Here is a 20145-nt window from a genome sequence, read left to right as displayed (position 1 = left end):
CAGGATTTGATGTGAATTACTATGAAACTAAGTGAGATAAAAAAAACCAAATTCACAGTTCTTAAAAAGGATGATCCCTGCTGTGAGACTGTATATGGGACACACTGTGATGGGTATACAGTCAAAAACACTGAGATCGGTGGAAACACAGTGACTAGTGTTTTTCAGTGTCTTCTTGAATATAATACTTATAAACATGCTCCCTGAATTGATTTTTAGTATGACCATATCTATATCTATGAAGATAAATACACAGTCTACATTTCCTATTTCTAAATCTATATAATGATATATGTTTATAAACATTACACATACTACATGTTAGATATTGATCAGGATCAGAATAATGATATCCCAAATGTTCTATATAATCTTTCACTTTAACCATATTTTTACATAAATAACAAGAATATTCTAATTCTTTACAATTATTACAACATTCTTTCCAAGGTTTATTTATACACTTTTTGCCTTTCATTTTAATTTTTCGAAAAATTATTTTTTATTTATTTCCTTAAAAAAACATCATGTCTTAATCAACTAAAACTAGTGTCCTAAACTTCTGTGATGTCGGTAATCTATCCTTTGAATCAAAGAAGGGTTTATACAGGCATCAATCATACGATCACAAACATAAGGAACTATTGGAGAAAATGTTTGAGTCTGAAGAAGAAGAAATCTTGGAGAAGGTGTATAATTCGGATGAAGATGATTATATTATTAAAACTAAACCAGCCACCAAACCTAAAACTAAAACTGAAGAGGATATCTACACCAGAATTAATTATGAATGTAATGAATGTCATGAAGAATTTAGGAATAAAATAGCTATAACTACTCTCTCATATAGTCATAATCGTAAGTATCTAGAAAACACAGAAAACTTTGATATAAACTCCAGTCAGAACATGAGAGAATTTTATATTACTGATAAAGGTGGGAATTACATTGAAGATATAGATGAAGCAACTAATTACTCTTTAGAAGAAATTAAAAACTGTTACCAGTTTCGTAGAGTTAAGAGTTTTAAATATAAGATCACGGCTGAATGTGATTATCAGAAGAGAACTAAAGATGAAGCTAAAACTACTAAAATATTTTTCAATACTGATTATATTAATAATAATGCACTATATGAATATGGTGACTTCAATCGGTGGCTAGATTTCGAAAAGGAAATATATGAAGGTTATGGTTATGATTTCGAGTTTCTTGGAATAAGAAGTATTCAGTTAAACATTGAACCAACTAAAGCATCTATTGGTAGTTATATAGATTTACCTCCCGATCTCAAAAACTCTAAATCGATATTAAATATACGTAGTTATAAATATAATTGCTTACAACTAACTATAACTGCTTGGCTACATCCCGCCCCACACGATGCAACTCGAGAAAGTAAATATGTAGATAAACTAATTGAACCAAGACGACAACATGAAGATGATTTTGCTTATATAATAAGAATTACAGAAATTATAAAATATTAATATTTGGGTATACACACCTTGTGGTGGGGGCAAAGTAGAATTGTTTAAACCGGTGGATGATTTTAATAAAGATAGAAAAGATGTAAGAATACTAGTTTGGAGTAATGGTCAAATAGAACACTGCGTCCTAATGAAAAATATAGAAACCCTGTTAGATCGCCCAAATAAAAACAACATTAAATATTATTTTTGAGATAGGTGTACCTATTGGTTTCTCACAAATTAAATATCATAAACACGAATGCAACAACTCATTCAAACCAGAGATTGTTTGTCCTAAGAAAAAACATATTAGTTTTATAAATGAACACAAACGTCAGAATATAAAAAATATTATAACTGCCGATATAGAATGTTGCATTGTTGAAGTCACAACTAATGACTGTAAATATGTAATAAGCTGAACATATTCCAATAGCTGTGGATTACACCTGGCAAGGTAACTTCAAGCACTACTTCGGTCTAGGCTGCATCAAAAGTTTTGCTAGAGATCTATTAGAAATAGAAACAGAGAATAATTTCAAACATAATGAAAAGATGATATTGACAGAAGATAAATTATATCATGAAACTAATAACACTTGTCATATCTGCAGCAAAACATGTATTAATAAAGTAAGAGATCATTGTCATTAAACTGGTAAATATAGAGGACCAGCATGTAAAATATGTAATCTAAGATACAAACAACAAAACTTCATTCCCGTAATATTCCACAATGGCTCTGGCTATGACTTCAACCTCCTATACAGTGAACTCTTCAAACAGAATAATGATAAAAGAAAAGTAGATAACATACCACTAGCTGCTGGTAAGTCTAAGATGTTTAGCATTGGTTGTCTCAAATTCTTAGATAGTTATAACTTCTTAGCTATGCCTCTAGATCAAATGGCAAAGATATACGGATGTAAAACTAAAACATTATATCCATATGAATACTTTGGTTTGTAGAAGTTTGGCACCACGACGAAGCCGTATGACAGCGAAGCTGCCAGTGGTAGTAAAGCTACCTATGATGAAGCTATAGGTAATCTAAAAATAGAAGACTTCAAATCCTCACTACATCAAAAATTACCAACACAAGAAGTAGATAACTTTAATAATGAAAACAGTCATAAAATTGGTAAAAATCTAAATATAGAGTATTTACAGAATGATGTGGAAATATTAGACTACTGCATGAATGAATATGTCAAATTAAGTATGAAAGAATTTGGACTCAACCCACTACACTATGTAAGTCTACCAAGTTTTAGTTTTGATTGTTGGTTAATGTCAAGCGGTGTTACATTAGATACATTGCAAGATAAACAAATGCTAGATGATTTTGATGGGGCAAAGAGAGATGGTATATGTGGAATAATGGGTAATAGATATATAGAGAACAGTGATGGTAAGACCATATGGTACATAGACGCAAACAACCTATATGGTTATGCAATGATGCGAAAGTTACCTTATAAGGATTTTGAGTTTATTACTACTACTTCTCTAGATGCAATATTGAATACTCCAGATGATAGTGATCATGGTTTCTATATAGTTTGTGATATTGATTGTACTAATGAATGTAAAGAGAGAACAGAACAACTAGCACTAATGCCTAATAAGAGAAAGATAAATGATGAATTAGGTTACAGAGAAAGAGATGGAGGCAAGGCAAGATCAGAGAAATTAATCTTAGACCAAAACAACAAAACAGAATATATGGTTCTTTATAGGATATGTTAAAATTCTATGTTAAGATGGGAGTAAAGGTAACTAAAATACATAGAGTAATTAAATTTAAACAAGATTATATATGTAGAGATTATTTACAAAACAATACAAATAAAAGAGCAAAAGCTAAAACTGAAGCAGAAAAGGATGTAAGGAAATTAATGAATAACTCCCTCTATGGAAGAATGTGCATGAATCCTCTACACTTCTTTCAAAGTAAGTTCTTGCATGATGAAGAAAAGATAATGAAATGTGTAAGTAAACCAACATTTAAGAATATAACTAGATATAGAGATTATAGCCAAATAGAATATATAAAGAAAAAAATAGAATATAGCTCACCTGTATATGTAGGAGTAACAATACTCGGACTTAGAGAATTACATATGTTTGATGTATTCTATAATATTTTACAACCATCCCTCAAAGATCTAACACTTCACTATATGGATACGGACAGTTTTGTATTAAGTTATGGTGAAGGTAAGGTTAGTGATGAGCATATGGACTTAAGTAATCTAGACATACCTATAAAAACTAATAATAAAGTCCCCGGCAATTTTAAGCACGAGCTAGGTAGTAGGATTATTGAGGAATTTATAGCATTATCCCCCAAAACATATAGCTTCAAAAATTATCCTAAAAACACTAAAGAAAAAGGAATGAAGAAGCATAGTAATGCTAGGCACATAGATTATTATGATGCATTAATGAATAATACACAGAGAACAGTAGATGAATGCAGAATACAAAAAGTTGGCGATAACATGACAACAAAAACAAGTAAGATTAGTTTGAACACATTTGATGATCAAAAAGATTCTATATAAATAATATAAAAAGTTATCCACATGATAAGGAACTATATTTATTTAAAAGAGATTTAATAAAAAAAGATTAATACTACTTCAACAGAGTTAGATAATAAATATAATCAAGACTTGTTAATAAATAATATTTTAGAACTAACCACCAATGATGATAGAAAGTTGAAAGCCTATATTAGATTATATAAGGATCTGTAACGCAGTTTCACTGATGGACGTAGTCATCTGCGAAGCAGGTTCCCTGATAGCTTCGCTCATCTATGAAGCAGTTTCTCTGATCTATGAACAGACTCCATCTATGGTTTATCGATTTATAAACCTAAATAAAAAAAACAAAACTGGTTAATAATGTTCTATACTTCCTTTTATAAAATGATCAACTGCATCTCCTGGTTTAGTAGTTAGTACATTATAGATCATTATCCCCCCCAAAGTTATTTCCAAATCACTATTTCCTCTAGTTAATTTGTTTTTGTTATATTCTATAAATTTTATTATTTTACTGGTTTCCCTTTCATCTGAATATTTAGAATAACTTGAAATTATTAATTCATCATGCCAGGGATCCCTAGTATGGTCGATAAACTCTTCCATAGCCCGATATTGTTTTCCACAAGCTAAACATTTTTTTAATTCAGAGTAGTTTTCATCAATAGAATTTTCATTATCCATTTTTTACTCTTATAATTTTTCTATACATATAAAATGACTAAGCTAGATGATCTTATAGAATTAAACTATCTAGAAAAACAAAACAGAAAGAATAGGTTAGAAGATAAAATAAAAAAAAAACAAGAATATTATGGAGAAATAGAAGAGTTATTTCATCCTTTATTTAAAACTTTAAACGCAAACAATGAACACAATCTAGCATTAAGTGAACAAACATTAAGAGCAATAGATTGGCAAAATCAAGAGTTAGATAAACAAACTAAGATGATCCAGCAAGCTGGCCTCCAGTTTAATGAAACTTTATGAAACTTTAATGAAGTCCAATGGCAAAGCTGTAGAGGAAGCTCGAGATAAACCAGGACTTTTAGTAGATAAAGACACAGCTCAAATTATTAATTTAATGTCAGTTCAATCTAACCCTCAATTAAAGTTAAAGTTCCGAAATTTAGATATTGGTGAATTTGAAATGAACGGTGTTAAACTAATTTACCAAGAAAATGCATTTATAGTTAAGGATAATATATATGAATTGTCAGATGAGTTTATAAACTTTTTTACTAACCCTAATATAAAACATGGTGAAATCAAGGAAGATGAAAACAAAATTAAAAGGTTTTTAAAGGATATTAGATATGATTTAGGAAAAGGGGATAAGAAAAGCGCTAGATATAGAACAATAAAACGTATAATAGGGGTAAAAGATGATGTATTTGGCAGGGGTTTAAATAGCAACCCTAACCCAAATAATCAACGAAGTTGCCATTTAAATCAGCGTAGCTGTGACTTCGTCAATGGTTTAGTAGAAAGACTAGATTATTAATACTAGAAACAAAAGCTGGTCATGATGGATTATATGATGAAATGCTAGATATATCTAAGCAACTATTATCTTTGAACATTATTAATCAAGAGCAACTAGATAATTTTGTTTTTAACTATGGTAAATAAATAATGATGGATAAACAACAACAACAACAACAACTATTAGCTAAAGAAGTATTCAGTCCTCAAATAACAAAGTTTAGAAGAGAAAGAATAATACCATTATAAAAAGATGAAACATGGTCAGCTGATTTAATTGATAAGTCATCTCTTAAGTGAATACAATAATAATTATAAGTTTATATTAACTGTTATAGATATATTCACAAAATATGCATGGGCTGTTCCATTAAAGAATAAATCTGGTTAATCTATAACTTATGGTTTTAAAACAATCCTATCAGAAGGTCCACAGGGTGGCTCTGAACTTAGAAAACCAGAAAAGTTATGGGTAGATAGAGGTAGTGAGTTTTACAATAAAACATTTAAATCTTTACTTAAAGAATATGAAACAAAACTATTTTCTACTTAGTGATTCAAAGGCTGTATTCATAGAGAGATCTAATAGAACATTATCACACATAATAAATAAACCTATGTTCATCAATGGCGATGGTAATTGGGTAAATATATTAAATGATGCTGTTGTAACATATAACAATAACATTCATTCAACAATTAATATGACACCAGTTGATGCTTCTAATAATCCCGATAAAGTTAAACACACTTTTAGTTTTAGGAATTTTAAACCTAAACTTAAAGTTGGTGATTATGTTAGAAATGCAGATAAACGTAATATCTTCTCTAAAGGTTACACTTCTAAGTGGAATAGAGAATTGGTTAAAGTTAATGAAGTTCTAAAAACACAACCACCAACTTATAAGATAGAAGATATTAATGGTGAGATAATAGTAGGTAAGTATTATGAACAGGAACTATTAAAATCCGAGTTTGACTTCGAATCTAATAATAAAGTTATAGAATCATTAGACATATTTCTTACTGTAAACAAATACAAAGATGACAAGAAATAGATTTAACCAAGCGAAACACCATATGGGGAATGGAAACAACTTAACACTAGGTAAGGCTCGTGGGTTATTCCTAGAAGATAATGATAATATTAATATGAAGGATACCTATAAAATTACGAATGTACATCCTCCGATAGATGAAAAAGATGTTGTTAATAAAGAGTATTGTGACAATAACTTATTATCCTCTTCTAATAAATTAGACATTTAAAGTAGAAGCATAACTGAACTAAGAAAGGGTGACTTTGATAAAGTTACAACTAAAACATTACAACTAAATGAAACACAAGTTAATGGTGAACTAATTAATGAGTTTATTGAATCAGCAAATGAAGTCACAAATACTGTTAAGTTTTGTAATAAAGTTGCTGCTGATACTATCTCTAAATATAATCAATTAAAACAAGAATTTGATAATATTAAGTTTAATCAGAATATCACTAACATACAACTAGATGAAATATTTACTACTGGGCTAAAAGAATTTAAAGAAGTTAATAAAAAGACCTATTCTTTTATAGATGAAGCCCTTTTAAAGAATAAAAGGACAATAGTACAATATTTAATTGCTATACTTTTAAAAAGTACGTTACTTGATAATAAAGAACAAGAAAAACTAGAGAAGCATTATGGATTTAAACAAGAAGATATAATGAAAGAAATAGAAAGTTTTTTACTAATTAAAATAACCGAAACTATGACCAATCCAACAGCACCGAGTGAGAGATTACTATATCCAGATTTGTCATCAGTATCAGAAAGACTGATAAACGAAATGATTCAAGCTAATAATAAATTTAACAACAATATTAACATTATAAAAGATATTAGAAATTATTATGAAACTGAAACTAATAACTATAATAAGAAGTTAAGTAGATATAAGAATTATATTAAGGTAGCTGAGATAACAGAAATAGTATTATCATCTATAGCAACAACTGCAACATCAACATCAGTTGCATTAACAGGTTTAGGATTACCTTATTCTATACCAACAGCTTTTGCTACAGCAACTGTTTGTGGTTCATTATCAAAAACAATTAATACTAAAATAAGAAATAAAATTATAAAGTATTTAGAAATGTATATTTTAAGTAAACAGTTTAGTGACAAGTTTAATAAACTATATACTAAATCAATGAATGATAATAAAATAGATAATGATGAGTATAATGAATTAGTTAAGGTATATGAGGATTATAAGAACAAAAAAACAAGCTGAGTGTTTTTTAAACTAAAGCTGTTAGTGTTTAGTTATAATAATGTATTTAGTAATAATAATATTAGTATTAATATTTATCAATAATCATAAACATAATATAAATATAATCATAATAATAACATAATCATAAATATAGTATAATTATAATCATAAACATAATCATAAAACATAATCATAAATTTAATCATAATCTTAATCAAACAATTATCTTTTCTTTGTACCTAAGTATAACCCTCTTCCGTTTTGTACTACCTTTATACCTTCACCAGTAGTTGCAAATTTAATTAAATCAGGTGTGGCTGATAAAGCAGCTCTAGGGTTTCTAGATGCACATGCACTTCCTATTTTACTTGCTATTTCTAATGCTCTTACTGGATTATTAGCAACTTTCTTTCCGAAGTTAACCGTAGCTCTACCAACACTTTTAAAGAAATCTTTCAATCCCTCAGCTTCTATTGTTGCATCACTAACAGTCATTGACTTATTTCTCTTACACTTAACACAATTACCCTTTAACATTTTAGTACCTTTTGAAGTAATAAAACCTCTTATGTTATTAGTACTACTATAATGTCTACCTCCAACACAATATGAATTAGTTTTAAATTTCTGTAAAAGACTCATTTCTATATAAAAAATAATGGAAGTTAAAAAGTATAATTCTTTTGTTGTTATGAATAAACCTACGGGTTCCACCCGCGAGCGAAGCTCGAAGGTTAGGCCCAAGGCTAAGATTAAGCTTGAAGCTGGAAGCTTATCTCTAGAGAATAAAAAGAAACTAGATATTATTTATGCTAGAGGTTTTGTTAAGACAAGTAAGAAATAGTTATAATGACTAGGGCTATAGTTATAATTATAATTATGATACAATATCAAGCATCTTATTACCATCACTATTAACACTAATAACCTTTCTAGTTAATACTAATGCATGACATATAACATCTGCAACTGCAGCACTAAATTTAAAATTAAGTTGTATTGGTTGTGGACCTATATGATCACTTTGATATCTAGTATCAAATACATATATTCTATAACTACTTTTGAATGTTCTATGATTTATATATGGTTTTATATTATGTGGTAGCCCATTATAATCTTTTTTAAAGCTAACAATCTCTTTAAAAGCCTCATTATAATTATTAGTACCATAATTAATGTTCATTCTATCCTCGGGATAAAACTCACTACCAATCTTACAATAACATTCAGTAACATTTATTACATCAAATGTACTTGCATCATGAGTTTGTTCATTAACATCATTATTTTCAAAACCAACTATTATATATTGTGGTCTTTCCATACCACTTTCCATACCAAGATCAAACAAGAAGTTAGTAACATTGGGCACATTCTTATAAAATGTCTTTCTTTCATAGTAACTGAAATCAATATTGTTCTTTTTATTTAATCCTTTCTGTACAATAATTCTATTGTCATTATTACTAGGATCAATACTGGGCACACACCATGACATATCTCTAATATCTATATTACCATCATTAGCAACTGCACCAGGATTAGCATTAACTCTATATAGAGCTCTATCATTATTATTTCTTTTTGATATTAGTTTAAATCCTAAACCATATATAATCTTTTCTAAATCATTTACAAAACCAAATAGATCACTCATCTTAATCATCATATACATATGACCTCGTTGTGCAGCAATATGGTCACCTTTAAGTTGACTGTCTCTATTACCCTGATTTCTAACAAAACCACTCTCATATTCATCATCAGTACTAGTTAATAACTTATACATCAATAGATTAGGATGACAATGATCTATATATTCAATAGTCCTACCACCACTAGTTTCAAGCTCAATTGAACTAAACAATGCCTTCATACCATAATTAACAAATCTGATATTAGCATCATTAGCAAATACACCACCAGCATCATCTGATACAACAAACTCTATCTCTAGATATGAATCATGCAAATTTAAATGATTCTCTTCTCTATTGAGAATGATATTAATGTTAGTATTGATTGTATTTATTGTTGCCAGATTATTTGGTTTATATTTTTTAATCTTACTTTTATGTATATCATTATTATAACCATATGTATCCAAATTAAAATCCGTTTTTATTAGATAAAAAATGACTGATAGTTTAATCTTTAGAGAACTGCCAAATATACATGTAGCTTTAACTAAAACTAAAGAAGAACACTTAATTTCAGAATGATAAGGTCAACAGAAAAGTTCAACTTTAGTGATCCTATACTTAATACAACAAAATTAGGTTTAATTAGATTATCAGTCTATAACTCAGTGTTTAATGTGAATAGAAGTAATAATCAATTTTTATATGCTAGTACGGTTATAGATAGCGAAGAAACTTCTATGGAAAATCTTAGCTCTAATTCTAATTCCAACACCAACTCTATCAATAGTTCTAACATTACATCAGTTCTTAATTATAATTATAAAGGAATCCCATTATTATATTCAACTATTACACCGGGAGCATATGAGTTAACTGACATAGCAGAATTAATAAAAGAAGAAACTGATGGTAATGTTATAATAGAACCTGATAAAAATACAATGAAATCTAGAATGGAAATCAAACAAGGAGCACTTAGCTTTGATGTAGAAAACTCAATAGCCTCATTACTAGGATTTAGGAACGTAATTTATAAAAAAAGGTAAATATACATCTCAGAAAATTGTTGGTATTATGGGTTTTGGTACTATTAACATTCATTGTAATGTGATATCTGGTGTTAAAGATAATGGGAATAACACAGACATACTTTATACTATTACTCTAACAGAACCACCAGGTTACTTGATAAATATTATACCAACTAGTATCTTGTATCAAAATGTAACTAAAGATAGAATAGAATATATAGAGTTTCATATTAAAGATGAGCATGGAAGACCTATAGACTTTAATGGTGATGTATTAAGTTTTACTTTACATTTGATTTAGAATATATTTATCTGCGAAGCAGGTTCCCTGATAGTTATAGACTTAGTCATGGTCAGAAGCAGTTCCTGATAACCATAGGCTTAGACTTACAATTACACTTTACTTAGACTTATCTGCGAAGCACACTCATACTTTTACTTGTACTTAATTATAAAACTCTCGGATCCCAATTAATTCTTAGTTTACCATTAATATTTTTATTTTTAGTTATATCAATGACAATATAATTATAAGGCTCTTTCCATACCTTATTACATATATTAGCAAAATCATTAAAACTAACTTCAATATTTTTAAAGAAATCTTGATATATCGATGCTAGGACTTTACCTCTCTGTTCAAACAAATAAATAGATTACAGTTCTCTCAAACACTCTGCTTATCCAGAGAGAACAGGTTTTGATTAAGATATATCATATTGCAATTATTATGTCTACCTCTACAAAAGTATTCATTAATAACTGGTTCTTTGGCTCTAACATCATCGAATATCATTAGTTTCTTTTAGTCTTTGGGTAGTTTATCAGGAGATGGTAAATCTTTTATATCTTTAATAAATTCTATAATTGCTTAATCGTTTATTCTTTCTAATCCATTGTATTGATCACCAGTAGGTCCAATGATGTATAGCTTATCAAAATATATAATAGCCAGAATTAGTTTTTTTTGAATAAGGATGTCTTACCACATTCACTAGGACCAGATATTATACATCTAAAGTTATCTGGGAATTCAGTTTCAGTAATTATATCATCATTTAACCATGATTGTAGATCATCATTTATGTTTATAGAGATAGTGTTAGTAGGACTATTGTTATTAGGTTTACCCTTTTGATGCGATTTCATCCATGCTTTGCCATGGGGCTTGGCTTGCCATTTTTCAACATGTTTTTCCCAAATAGATCTGCGAAGCAGGTTCCCTGATATATAAAATTATCCTTAACATTATCATTAACACTATTATTATAATTAACATTATCATTAACATTATCATTATCAATGTCATTATCGTTAACATTATCATTAACATTATCATTATCATTAACATTATCATTATCATTAACATTATCATTAACATTATCATTATCAATGTCATTATCATTATCTTTATAATTAACATTAACATTACTACCTAAACAAAAACACTCATTATATATTCCTGGATATTTACATTGATTAACTAGAATATTTAAAGCACTTTTAATTCTAAATCCTCTATCAATAAGATAGATCATATATAAACAATAAGCCCCACAATAAGATTCATCATATTGCTGTATTCTCTCCTTAGAGCCTAGATCAACATATTCTTCTAAAAATAATGGTGGGGTTTCTACACCAAAACTATCAAAGTAATACACAGGACCATCTTCTCTTCTTATAACTAAAACCCAATGTGTACCATCAGTTGGATGTAGATTGATAATAATGTTGAAGTTAGGTTCATAGATCTGCGAAGCAGGTTCCCTGATTGTTTTAGGACTTTGATCTCTCATTACTATTTCAATTGGTGTTAGACTTATATCTTTACCTATATCTTTTATTCTGATATCACTCATAGCACTATTATCAATTTTAAATTTATTATTGATTTCCTCAAAAGTTAGGATAAGCATTTTTATATAATAATTTTTATATATAAAAATGGATAAAGGCGATATACTTTTTTTCTTATTATTATAATTGGAGTTTGTTATTTATTATATGATTCAATACCAAGTAAATATACAAAACTAGAAGAAAGCTTTGGCGGATTTATGAATAGGAATCTAGTTAAATTTGAATATGAAAAGTCACCATTACATACTATTGTTTATGGTGGAACTGGCACAGGGAAACATATTTTAGACAATACTTAAAATTATACTCAGTCCAAGACCAAGACGAAAACCAAAACAAAAGATCTGCGAAGCAGTTTGGTAAACCACGAGCAAAGCTCGTTCACGGATCAAGCTAAAAATATAATTATAGTGTGTAAAGATGACAGAGACTGGATAGATCCTGAGTCTAATAAGTTTTATACTGGGTTTAATAAATGTGATATAAATATGATCACAAAAAATAATATGCATAGATTTCAAAATTGTGTAATAGTACTTGATGATATGGGTGATAGGTTAAATAAGGATATAGCTTATTTTTTTACTGAAGGTAGACATTATAATATTCAAATGATTGTAATGTGTCATAAACCAGCTCAAATAATACAGCAAGAATGAGTTGTGATACTATTTATTTAACAACTTATAATGGACCTGATCTATTTAAAAACTTTAATGAGATATATAAATGTGAACATGACTTTAGTAAAATAATTAGTGAGTTAAATAGTAACCATTATAATCGTACAGATGAAATGACAGATGAACTTCGTTATGGTATAATTAAATATTATAAGAAGGAAAATACTTTTATTATTATTAATAGTAATAGAACAATATATGATTCAAGAGTTGGTTTCCTTGATTTAAAAGCTCTTAGTTTAAAAGATGAATTGGAAAGAGAAGATATAAATAAACTTATAGCATATATGAAACCACTCATGATTAATGCTACGGATAAAAATGTTATTAATCACGATAACTATATATTCTATTTTAATAAACTTCTTAAATTAAATAATATTAAAATACAGAATGATGGTTTAACTAAAGAAATGATTATGGGAAAGGGTATAAAAAGTTTATCAACTATTGGTGGAATTATAAGCTCAGGTTTAATTATATTTAGTTATATTTATCCTGATATAATATCAAGAAATGCTGGGAGTGTAGCAATAGGAGCAAGCACAATGTTGAGTAGAGTAAATACATTGGTTAATGTTGGATATGGAGAAGAGTTGGATAATGATCTGCGAAGCAGTTTCACTGATCTACGAACAGATTAAGTCCGTGGCAAGCAAAGTTCGTTGGAGAACCACGAGCAAAGCTCGTTCACTGATCTACGAAAAACAATACAAGAAGAGTATATAAATCAGTGTAGCTGTGACTTCGTCAATGAAGAGATGGGAATTTTGAATAGAAAAGGAGGAAAGTTTTTAACCAGACTATATGGAAAAAATGAAGAATTTAGAGAAGAGATTATAAATTTTGTTAGAGATAAAAAAGAATTAGACCTTGAATTGATTTTAGATAAGAGATGTAAAACTAATACACTCAATACGTTAGGAAATAAATTTTTAGCAGAGTGTATCACATCTAAAGATAATACTAAAGAGCTAATTGAAATCATGGTTAAATATTACCCCACGAAATGATTAGGTAATTATTAAAGTTTACCCTATTATAAATGCTTTTAAAATGTTTAGAGTGTAACTATAAATATGGAAACATTGCTGTTTTAAAATATCATTATGAATCATGTCATAAAGATAAAACTGATAAATGTGTGTGTGGTAATATAATACTAAGTGGTATTTGTGCTAATAATTTTTCTCCATGGGGTTGTTCTTTAAAAAATGAATCTAGTTCTAGCTCTAGTTCTGGTTCTAGTTTTGGTTCTAGTTCTGGTTCTAGTTCTGGTTCTTGTTCTGGTTCTATCTATGACTCTAACTATAACTCAGATCCTAACCTTAACCTTAACCCTAACCATAACCCCAAACCTAACCCTAACCTTAGCCCAGAAGTCTTAATTAGAAGTTGTAATAAATGTAATTGTAAAACCACTAACTGATTTCGATGAGAGTAAGTATACATGTAGAAGTTGTACTTCAGCTAAAGTTAATTGTCCATATTGTACTTCTGTTGTGAGATATGATGGGATACGGGTTCATGTAAAGAAACAACATCCAGATGTAGAATTAACTAGAGGATTTAGAGGAATTTTAACTGAGAAAACAATTAATCCTAGAGCTTTAAGCCCTTTAGTTATTGTCCAAACAGAGGAAAGTTGTTCATGTAAATACTATAATTTTGTATCATTTCTTATTAATAATGGAATAAATATAGAAAAAGTAAAAGAAAATATTAATTTATTGAAGAGTATAGATAATTTGAAATAAAAGTATAAAAAAATAAAAAACAATAAAAGAGTGATTCGCTCTTAAAGAGTGAAAAAGAACGATCTCCCTACTGGGGGATCACTCCGAATAAGAGTGAATCGCTCTTAAAGAGTGAAATGTAAATTTTGCTTTGATTTTTTGATTTTTTGTTTTATTTTTGATTTTAATTGATTTTTTTATTGAATTTAGAGCTAATATATAGTAGTAGATAAAACAAGGGAATCAACAAACAGTAAAATTTGGCACGATTCGACATGCGCGATTAGCGTTAGGAGAAAGGGACAAATTTTACTGGTGGTTGATTCCCTTGTTTTATCTACTACTTGAGAAGACAGTGGTTCAACAAAAATTCGCTTTCTTGCTAGTGGTTTTGTTCACATGCGGCAATTTCATTTTGGTTTTTACTGTTTTTTCGGATTTGTTTCTAAATGGTTTTCCCAATCCATTCATAGTTCATTTTAGGCCTAGTTTTTTGTTAGAATCAAGTTCACATTTCTGGCTAGTGGTTTTTTGTTCTCGCTAGCGGCATTTTGACATTGATTTTCTGGGTTTTTTTTTGCTTTTTTGATCTGATTTTTTTTTAGAAATGGTTTTCCCGATTCACTCATAGTCCGTGCTAGGTCTAGTTTTTGTTTAGTCACTGGAAATTCTTTTGAATTGTACGTCAGGACTTGTCCTGCTATGTTTTTTAATTGTTCTAGAACTATCTTTCGCTTCATTGATCTGACTTCTCGCTTGTACCCGATAGTCAAAACGTTTGCAAACGTTTACCCGATAGTCAAAACGTTTGCAAAAGATTTCTAACAAATTTGCTGATATGGTGCTTAAATTCAGACGAAACTGCAATGTATTTAATTGGATAAATTCTGGATTAAAGAACTCAACGCATATTCTCAAAAATTTTAATCAGCTAATTTGTTTTTGAAACAGCGAAATAGATTGAGAAATTCAGTGAAAAGTCGGCAGAAAGAACTCAAATTACCTGACTTTTGAAACTAGAAATGTATTTAGCTTTGGTAGCTGAGGTAAGTGTTTTTATCAATATTTATCGAGTGATGTGATGAAAAGGAGCCAGTTTTTGGGTGTCTTAGTTCCGTTTCTCTGTGCAATTCAGTGCAACAATATCATGTACATGGCACATGAGTGTATGTTCTATGGACTGTTGCCACTCTCCTTCAGACATGGAAGTGTTCTGTGCCGAGATGGAGTTTCGAAAGCTTCTTTTTCACACTTCATTCCAGTTCTAAGACAGCAAGCAGAGCGTCTTTTCAAGGTATTTGAAAAACAGTTAACTCATCTTAGTGTACGTGATATTAATGAATGATCGTAAACCAAAAATGGATGAAGGAACGATGCATCAGTGTAGATAAAAATATTGAACAATTATGTTTACCAAAATGGACGCAATAGTTGCCAATGACTGCAAGACTTCATTTGAGCTCTTCAAGATCTTTCAGAAACGTCTACAAATAATGTTAATAAATGTGCTGAGATCAAGGTTTTTTGCGGTTTTTAATAGCCACGAAGTGATAGAGGCCATTATTGGTCTCATTGTTAATAGCCGCCCTCAGCTTCCAGTCGGCAATTATAGCGCTCGTAATTTTTTTGTACAATTTAAAGAGTTTTTATTGTATTGGGTTCTGTCTTTTTACGACCTGAAGAGGAGTTTTGGTGATCTAATTTGTTTAATATCGGTCCAGTTCTGAAACTATGAAAAGGTCAATGCCGCAGGTGCAATAATTGTAACTTTTTTGGATGAAGAAGAATGGATAGCGGAGAGAAGAGAGAGTGGTGTTTTTGTTCATACTAGCTTTCGAAAGAGTGAGAAAAGTATTTGTGAAAAATTTTACGCTAAGCGAGCAAAATTTTTTGATCTTTTTTGATTTTTTTTAGTTTTTTTGCTGGTTTTTGTGTTAAGTGGTTTTTCTAAACCGTGTTATTAAGTAACTGTACGTTTTGACCATTTCTGACCATCTCAATCATATATTAAATTTTTATATGCAATCTTAAGTTATTTTTGTGATTTCGACATTTTAGACGCTTTTTCGTACTTTTTTAAAATGTTTTTAGTGTCCTAGGAATTTTTTTTACTTCAAATCAAGTTTATGGCACTATCTGCGGACTTTTCTTTTCATTAATATCATTTTAAAATAATTTCAATGAATTAAATACTAAAAATTTGAATAGTTTTTTGCTTAATTTTTCTGTTTCTGATGGTTGATTAAAAATATTTGATTAAAAAAGTCAGTGAATTTTTAGCTTTGTCATTTTTATATTATTTCTATCAATTCTGTAGCTTGGTCTTTGTAACGGTGGGTCGCATCCACGTTCTATTTAACCAAGATCCAATCTTTTTAATGGTTTTGGTTTCAACTAATGGTTTCATGGCTCTGGTTCTACGCATTTTAATAAAAGAAGTGTGATTTTTGGATATTTGCGCTTTTCTGAATTTCTTGTTTTCTTGCCACTTTATCACACTAATGAGATGGCCAAATTGGCCCTGACAAACTGGGTAATTAAATGTATTCAATGTTTTCCATGAATAGTTTACGTTTTTTAACGACTGCGACACCGTTTTGTTAAATTTAATTGATTTTTCTCGTTTTTGCCGTTCTGTTCTCCTTGTTGTCGTCTGAGATATTATGGATAATGACAGGCCTCAATTGCTTTCTATGAATTACAAATTAACCTTGTTAATGAGCCAAGTTGATACGTATTGATTTTAATCAATTTTAAATTGGTTGTTTTTAGAAAATAGAAAACTATTTTTGAACCTAGCGTTTTTTGCTCGTCGACCTGTTACCGAGTCTTCTTATTGACATGTCTCGTATCTTACCTAATGAAGTACAGTTTTGCTTGTTAAGTTCAGGTTTTATCGGATTCCATTTTTTGTTAAGTTTAGTTAAGTTTTTTTAATATAGACATCGAGTTTTGGATGTTTGCTGTTATTTGATTTTCATATTTGTCTTGTCCAGTACTCTCATAAATGGCAAGTGTCATCGGCCCTCTAATCCAGAATTTTTTTTCACTTATTTTTTGTTGAACAATATGTGAGTTTTTGGAAAATTTTTTATTTCTTCCGTATTTGGTAGACGCTAAATCAAAACGTGGATGAGCTTGGTCGAAACATTTTGTGCAAACGCACATTACCGAGCCTCATTGTTTTTTGTCTTTTTGGTATGAGTTTTGATGCCAATCATGTGGAATTTTGTTGATCATACATGAGCTAAGTCTTTCAAGAAAATGATTTCTGTGCTCATATTTTGAATCTAATTGAGAGTGTAAACTCTATTTGAAATTGAATGGAGATCCATTTTTAGTAAGCTTTCTTACCGTTTTAAACTATGTTTTTCATTTTTTTCATGAAAGGCAATTGTGTTGAAAACAATTCTAATGAGTAACTGCTTTTTCTTTGGTCTTAGTGGCCTTTTATTAAGGTTCTGAATTGTCTATTTTGCGCTATTGTCAGCAATATACCGGTTATGTTCTTCGGTTTGTCGGAAGATGTTAATTGAATTTGCATTTATTTGCTCGAGAACGAAGTTTGAAATAATTATTGTAAACGTTTGTGTCTTTTTTTATTCAAAATTTTTGCTGGACCATTTTTTGCTTTTAATTTAGAACATCGTTGAACCGCTCAATATGCGGAATGTTTTACACCCATAAAAATTTATCTAGGCTACAGCCCTCATGTGAAGTAGCCCCACCTGTCGTTTGAGATCAATTTGTCCGACGTTAGTCTGTTTATGCTTTTATGTAAGTTTAGGTAGTAATAGACAGACAACGAGATTCTCTTCGGGACATTTTGAATGAAGCTACTATCTCCCCAGCCTTGGCGCCAAACTTGCTTCAAAATTGCCGCATGGAACCCTCACAACTACAGAAGCCAATCGATCAGTGCTTCTTCTTAGTTGAGAAATTGCTGGATACTTGGAGACCTCCGACTATGTCATTCAACAAGTACAAGTTGGCCATGGCTAGTCTGTTGGACTATATTCTCAAATTTGTTGTCAGTTACTGTGTCAAACTTGAGGATATTACCACTAACGACTCACAAGTACTGGACTCGATTTTGGGAAGCGTTGAAGAAAGGTGTCGCAAAATTGTATCCAACATATTCAAAGTGCCTTGCGTAAAGCTTGATTGTAATAGTTTGGAGAATTCTCCGGATAATTTCTTCCGAGATGTGTTGACAGAATTTGACAGACTGCAGTGGGTAAAAAGAGTTTTGGTAACTTCACTTCTCAGCATACAGACAGAGTATTTGTCAGCGGAATCGTCCCTTCGATCTAACATATCAGTAGAAGAGATCAAAAGTTTGATAAGAGCCCTGTTTCAAAACACTGAAATAAGATCAATGGTCATCAATTATATCAAATGAGAAATGATGTATTCGCTTGTAAAGTTTGAATTTAGATGATTAATCTTTGATGTGGAGTTGGGTCTTCGGTGATTAGTTCCAAAGAATTAAAAATAATGTGTAGTGGTTGTTTTTGAAGTTGCACGTTTTCAGAGAAGTATTAGAAATATTTTTCACATGGAACGCTGCTACTAAAATCCCCGATAATACTTTCCATACAAAATACATCTTAGAGAGTAAACTAGTTGTGAATAAATTTTCAATTATACTTTATTACATCAAAATTATCCTACTAAGTCACTGTAAAAAAGTATTCTGTTGACTAAGGTAGATAGATTTTTGTCAGTCTTCCACGCGTCATTTATGTATCAATTCATTTCAGCTCGTCTCTGTACCTTCCACATCTATATCTTCTATGTGTTGAACATACTCGAGTTTTATACCCTGATGTTTAAGCCTAGTCTAACGTGTCTTAACGACCCCTCATAACATGCAGCATAGTGTTTTGCATGCATTTAAACAAAGGTAAATAATCGAAAAGCTGTGGATTCAAAAAGGTCCATGACGCAGAAAAACATATGCAAAAAAAGTATGGTTTATTAATGTTTTCTCGAATACAGTGTTTGGGAATTCTTTTTGCCCTTCTTGTTGTTAATGCATTTTCGTTTTTAAATGCAAAAATGAATCTTTTTACGAGAAAAATATTTTGGACTGGTTCGATTTTTCTCTTGACTTTCGAGTGAACTACGTCTCATTCCCTAAATTAAGCAGCTGACCTTATATGGTGGCATTTTTTAAAAGGAAAATGAAGAATGATTGTGCTGAATTGGTGTCATTTCTTTGACTTTAATTTTTCGTTGTAACCTAACCAAAGAAATGTTTACTACTTTCTAAATTAAAATCATTTTCATTCTTTCGGTTTCTTTCACACACAATTTTCTGATCTTCTTGTTCGCTCGCTCTCTCTCTCTCATGCGTTGTTTCTCTCCTCTGGTTCCTTTTCTTTGTCGTTTTCTTGATAGATTGCATGC

The 20145-nt window shown here is 30.0% G+C and overlaps 1 protein-coding gene across 2 annotated transcripts in view; it reads left to right on the top strand.

Annotated features, from left to right (window-relative positions):
- The window catches only part of LOC142358616 (centromere/kinetochore protein zw10 homolog), a 75157-nt gene extending 55920 nt beyond the window's left edge, over positions 1-19237 (top strand). For both annotated transcript variants that reach the window (XM_075410062.1, XM_075410061.1), the window contains 2 exons: positions 15846-16027; positions 18521-19237. In XM_075410062.1, coding sequence (XP_075266177.1) covers positions 15846-16027; positions 18521-19135 — 797 coding nt within the window. In that variant the 3' untranslated portion in view covers positions 19136-19237. The remainder of the gene's footprint in view (positions 1-15845; positions 16028-18520) is intronic.
- The last annotated feature ends 908 nt before the right edge of the window (positions 19238-20145 follow it).

The sequence above is a fragment of the Convolutriloba macropyga genome, chromosome 2 (genome assembly GCF_964194025.1).
Source record: "Convolutriloba macropyga chromosome 2, txConMacr16.3, whole genome shotgun sequence".
In the NCBI taxonomy this organism is placed as follows: Eukaryota; Metazoa; Xenacoelomorpha; order Acoela; family Convolutidae; genus Convolutriloba; species Convolutriloba macropyga.
Note: the sequence above shows the minus strand (reverse complement) of the source record. Positions and strands in the feature narration are given on the sequence as shown.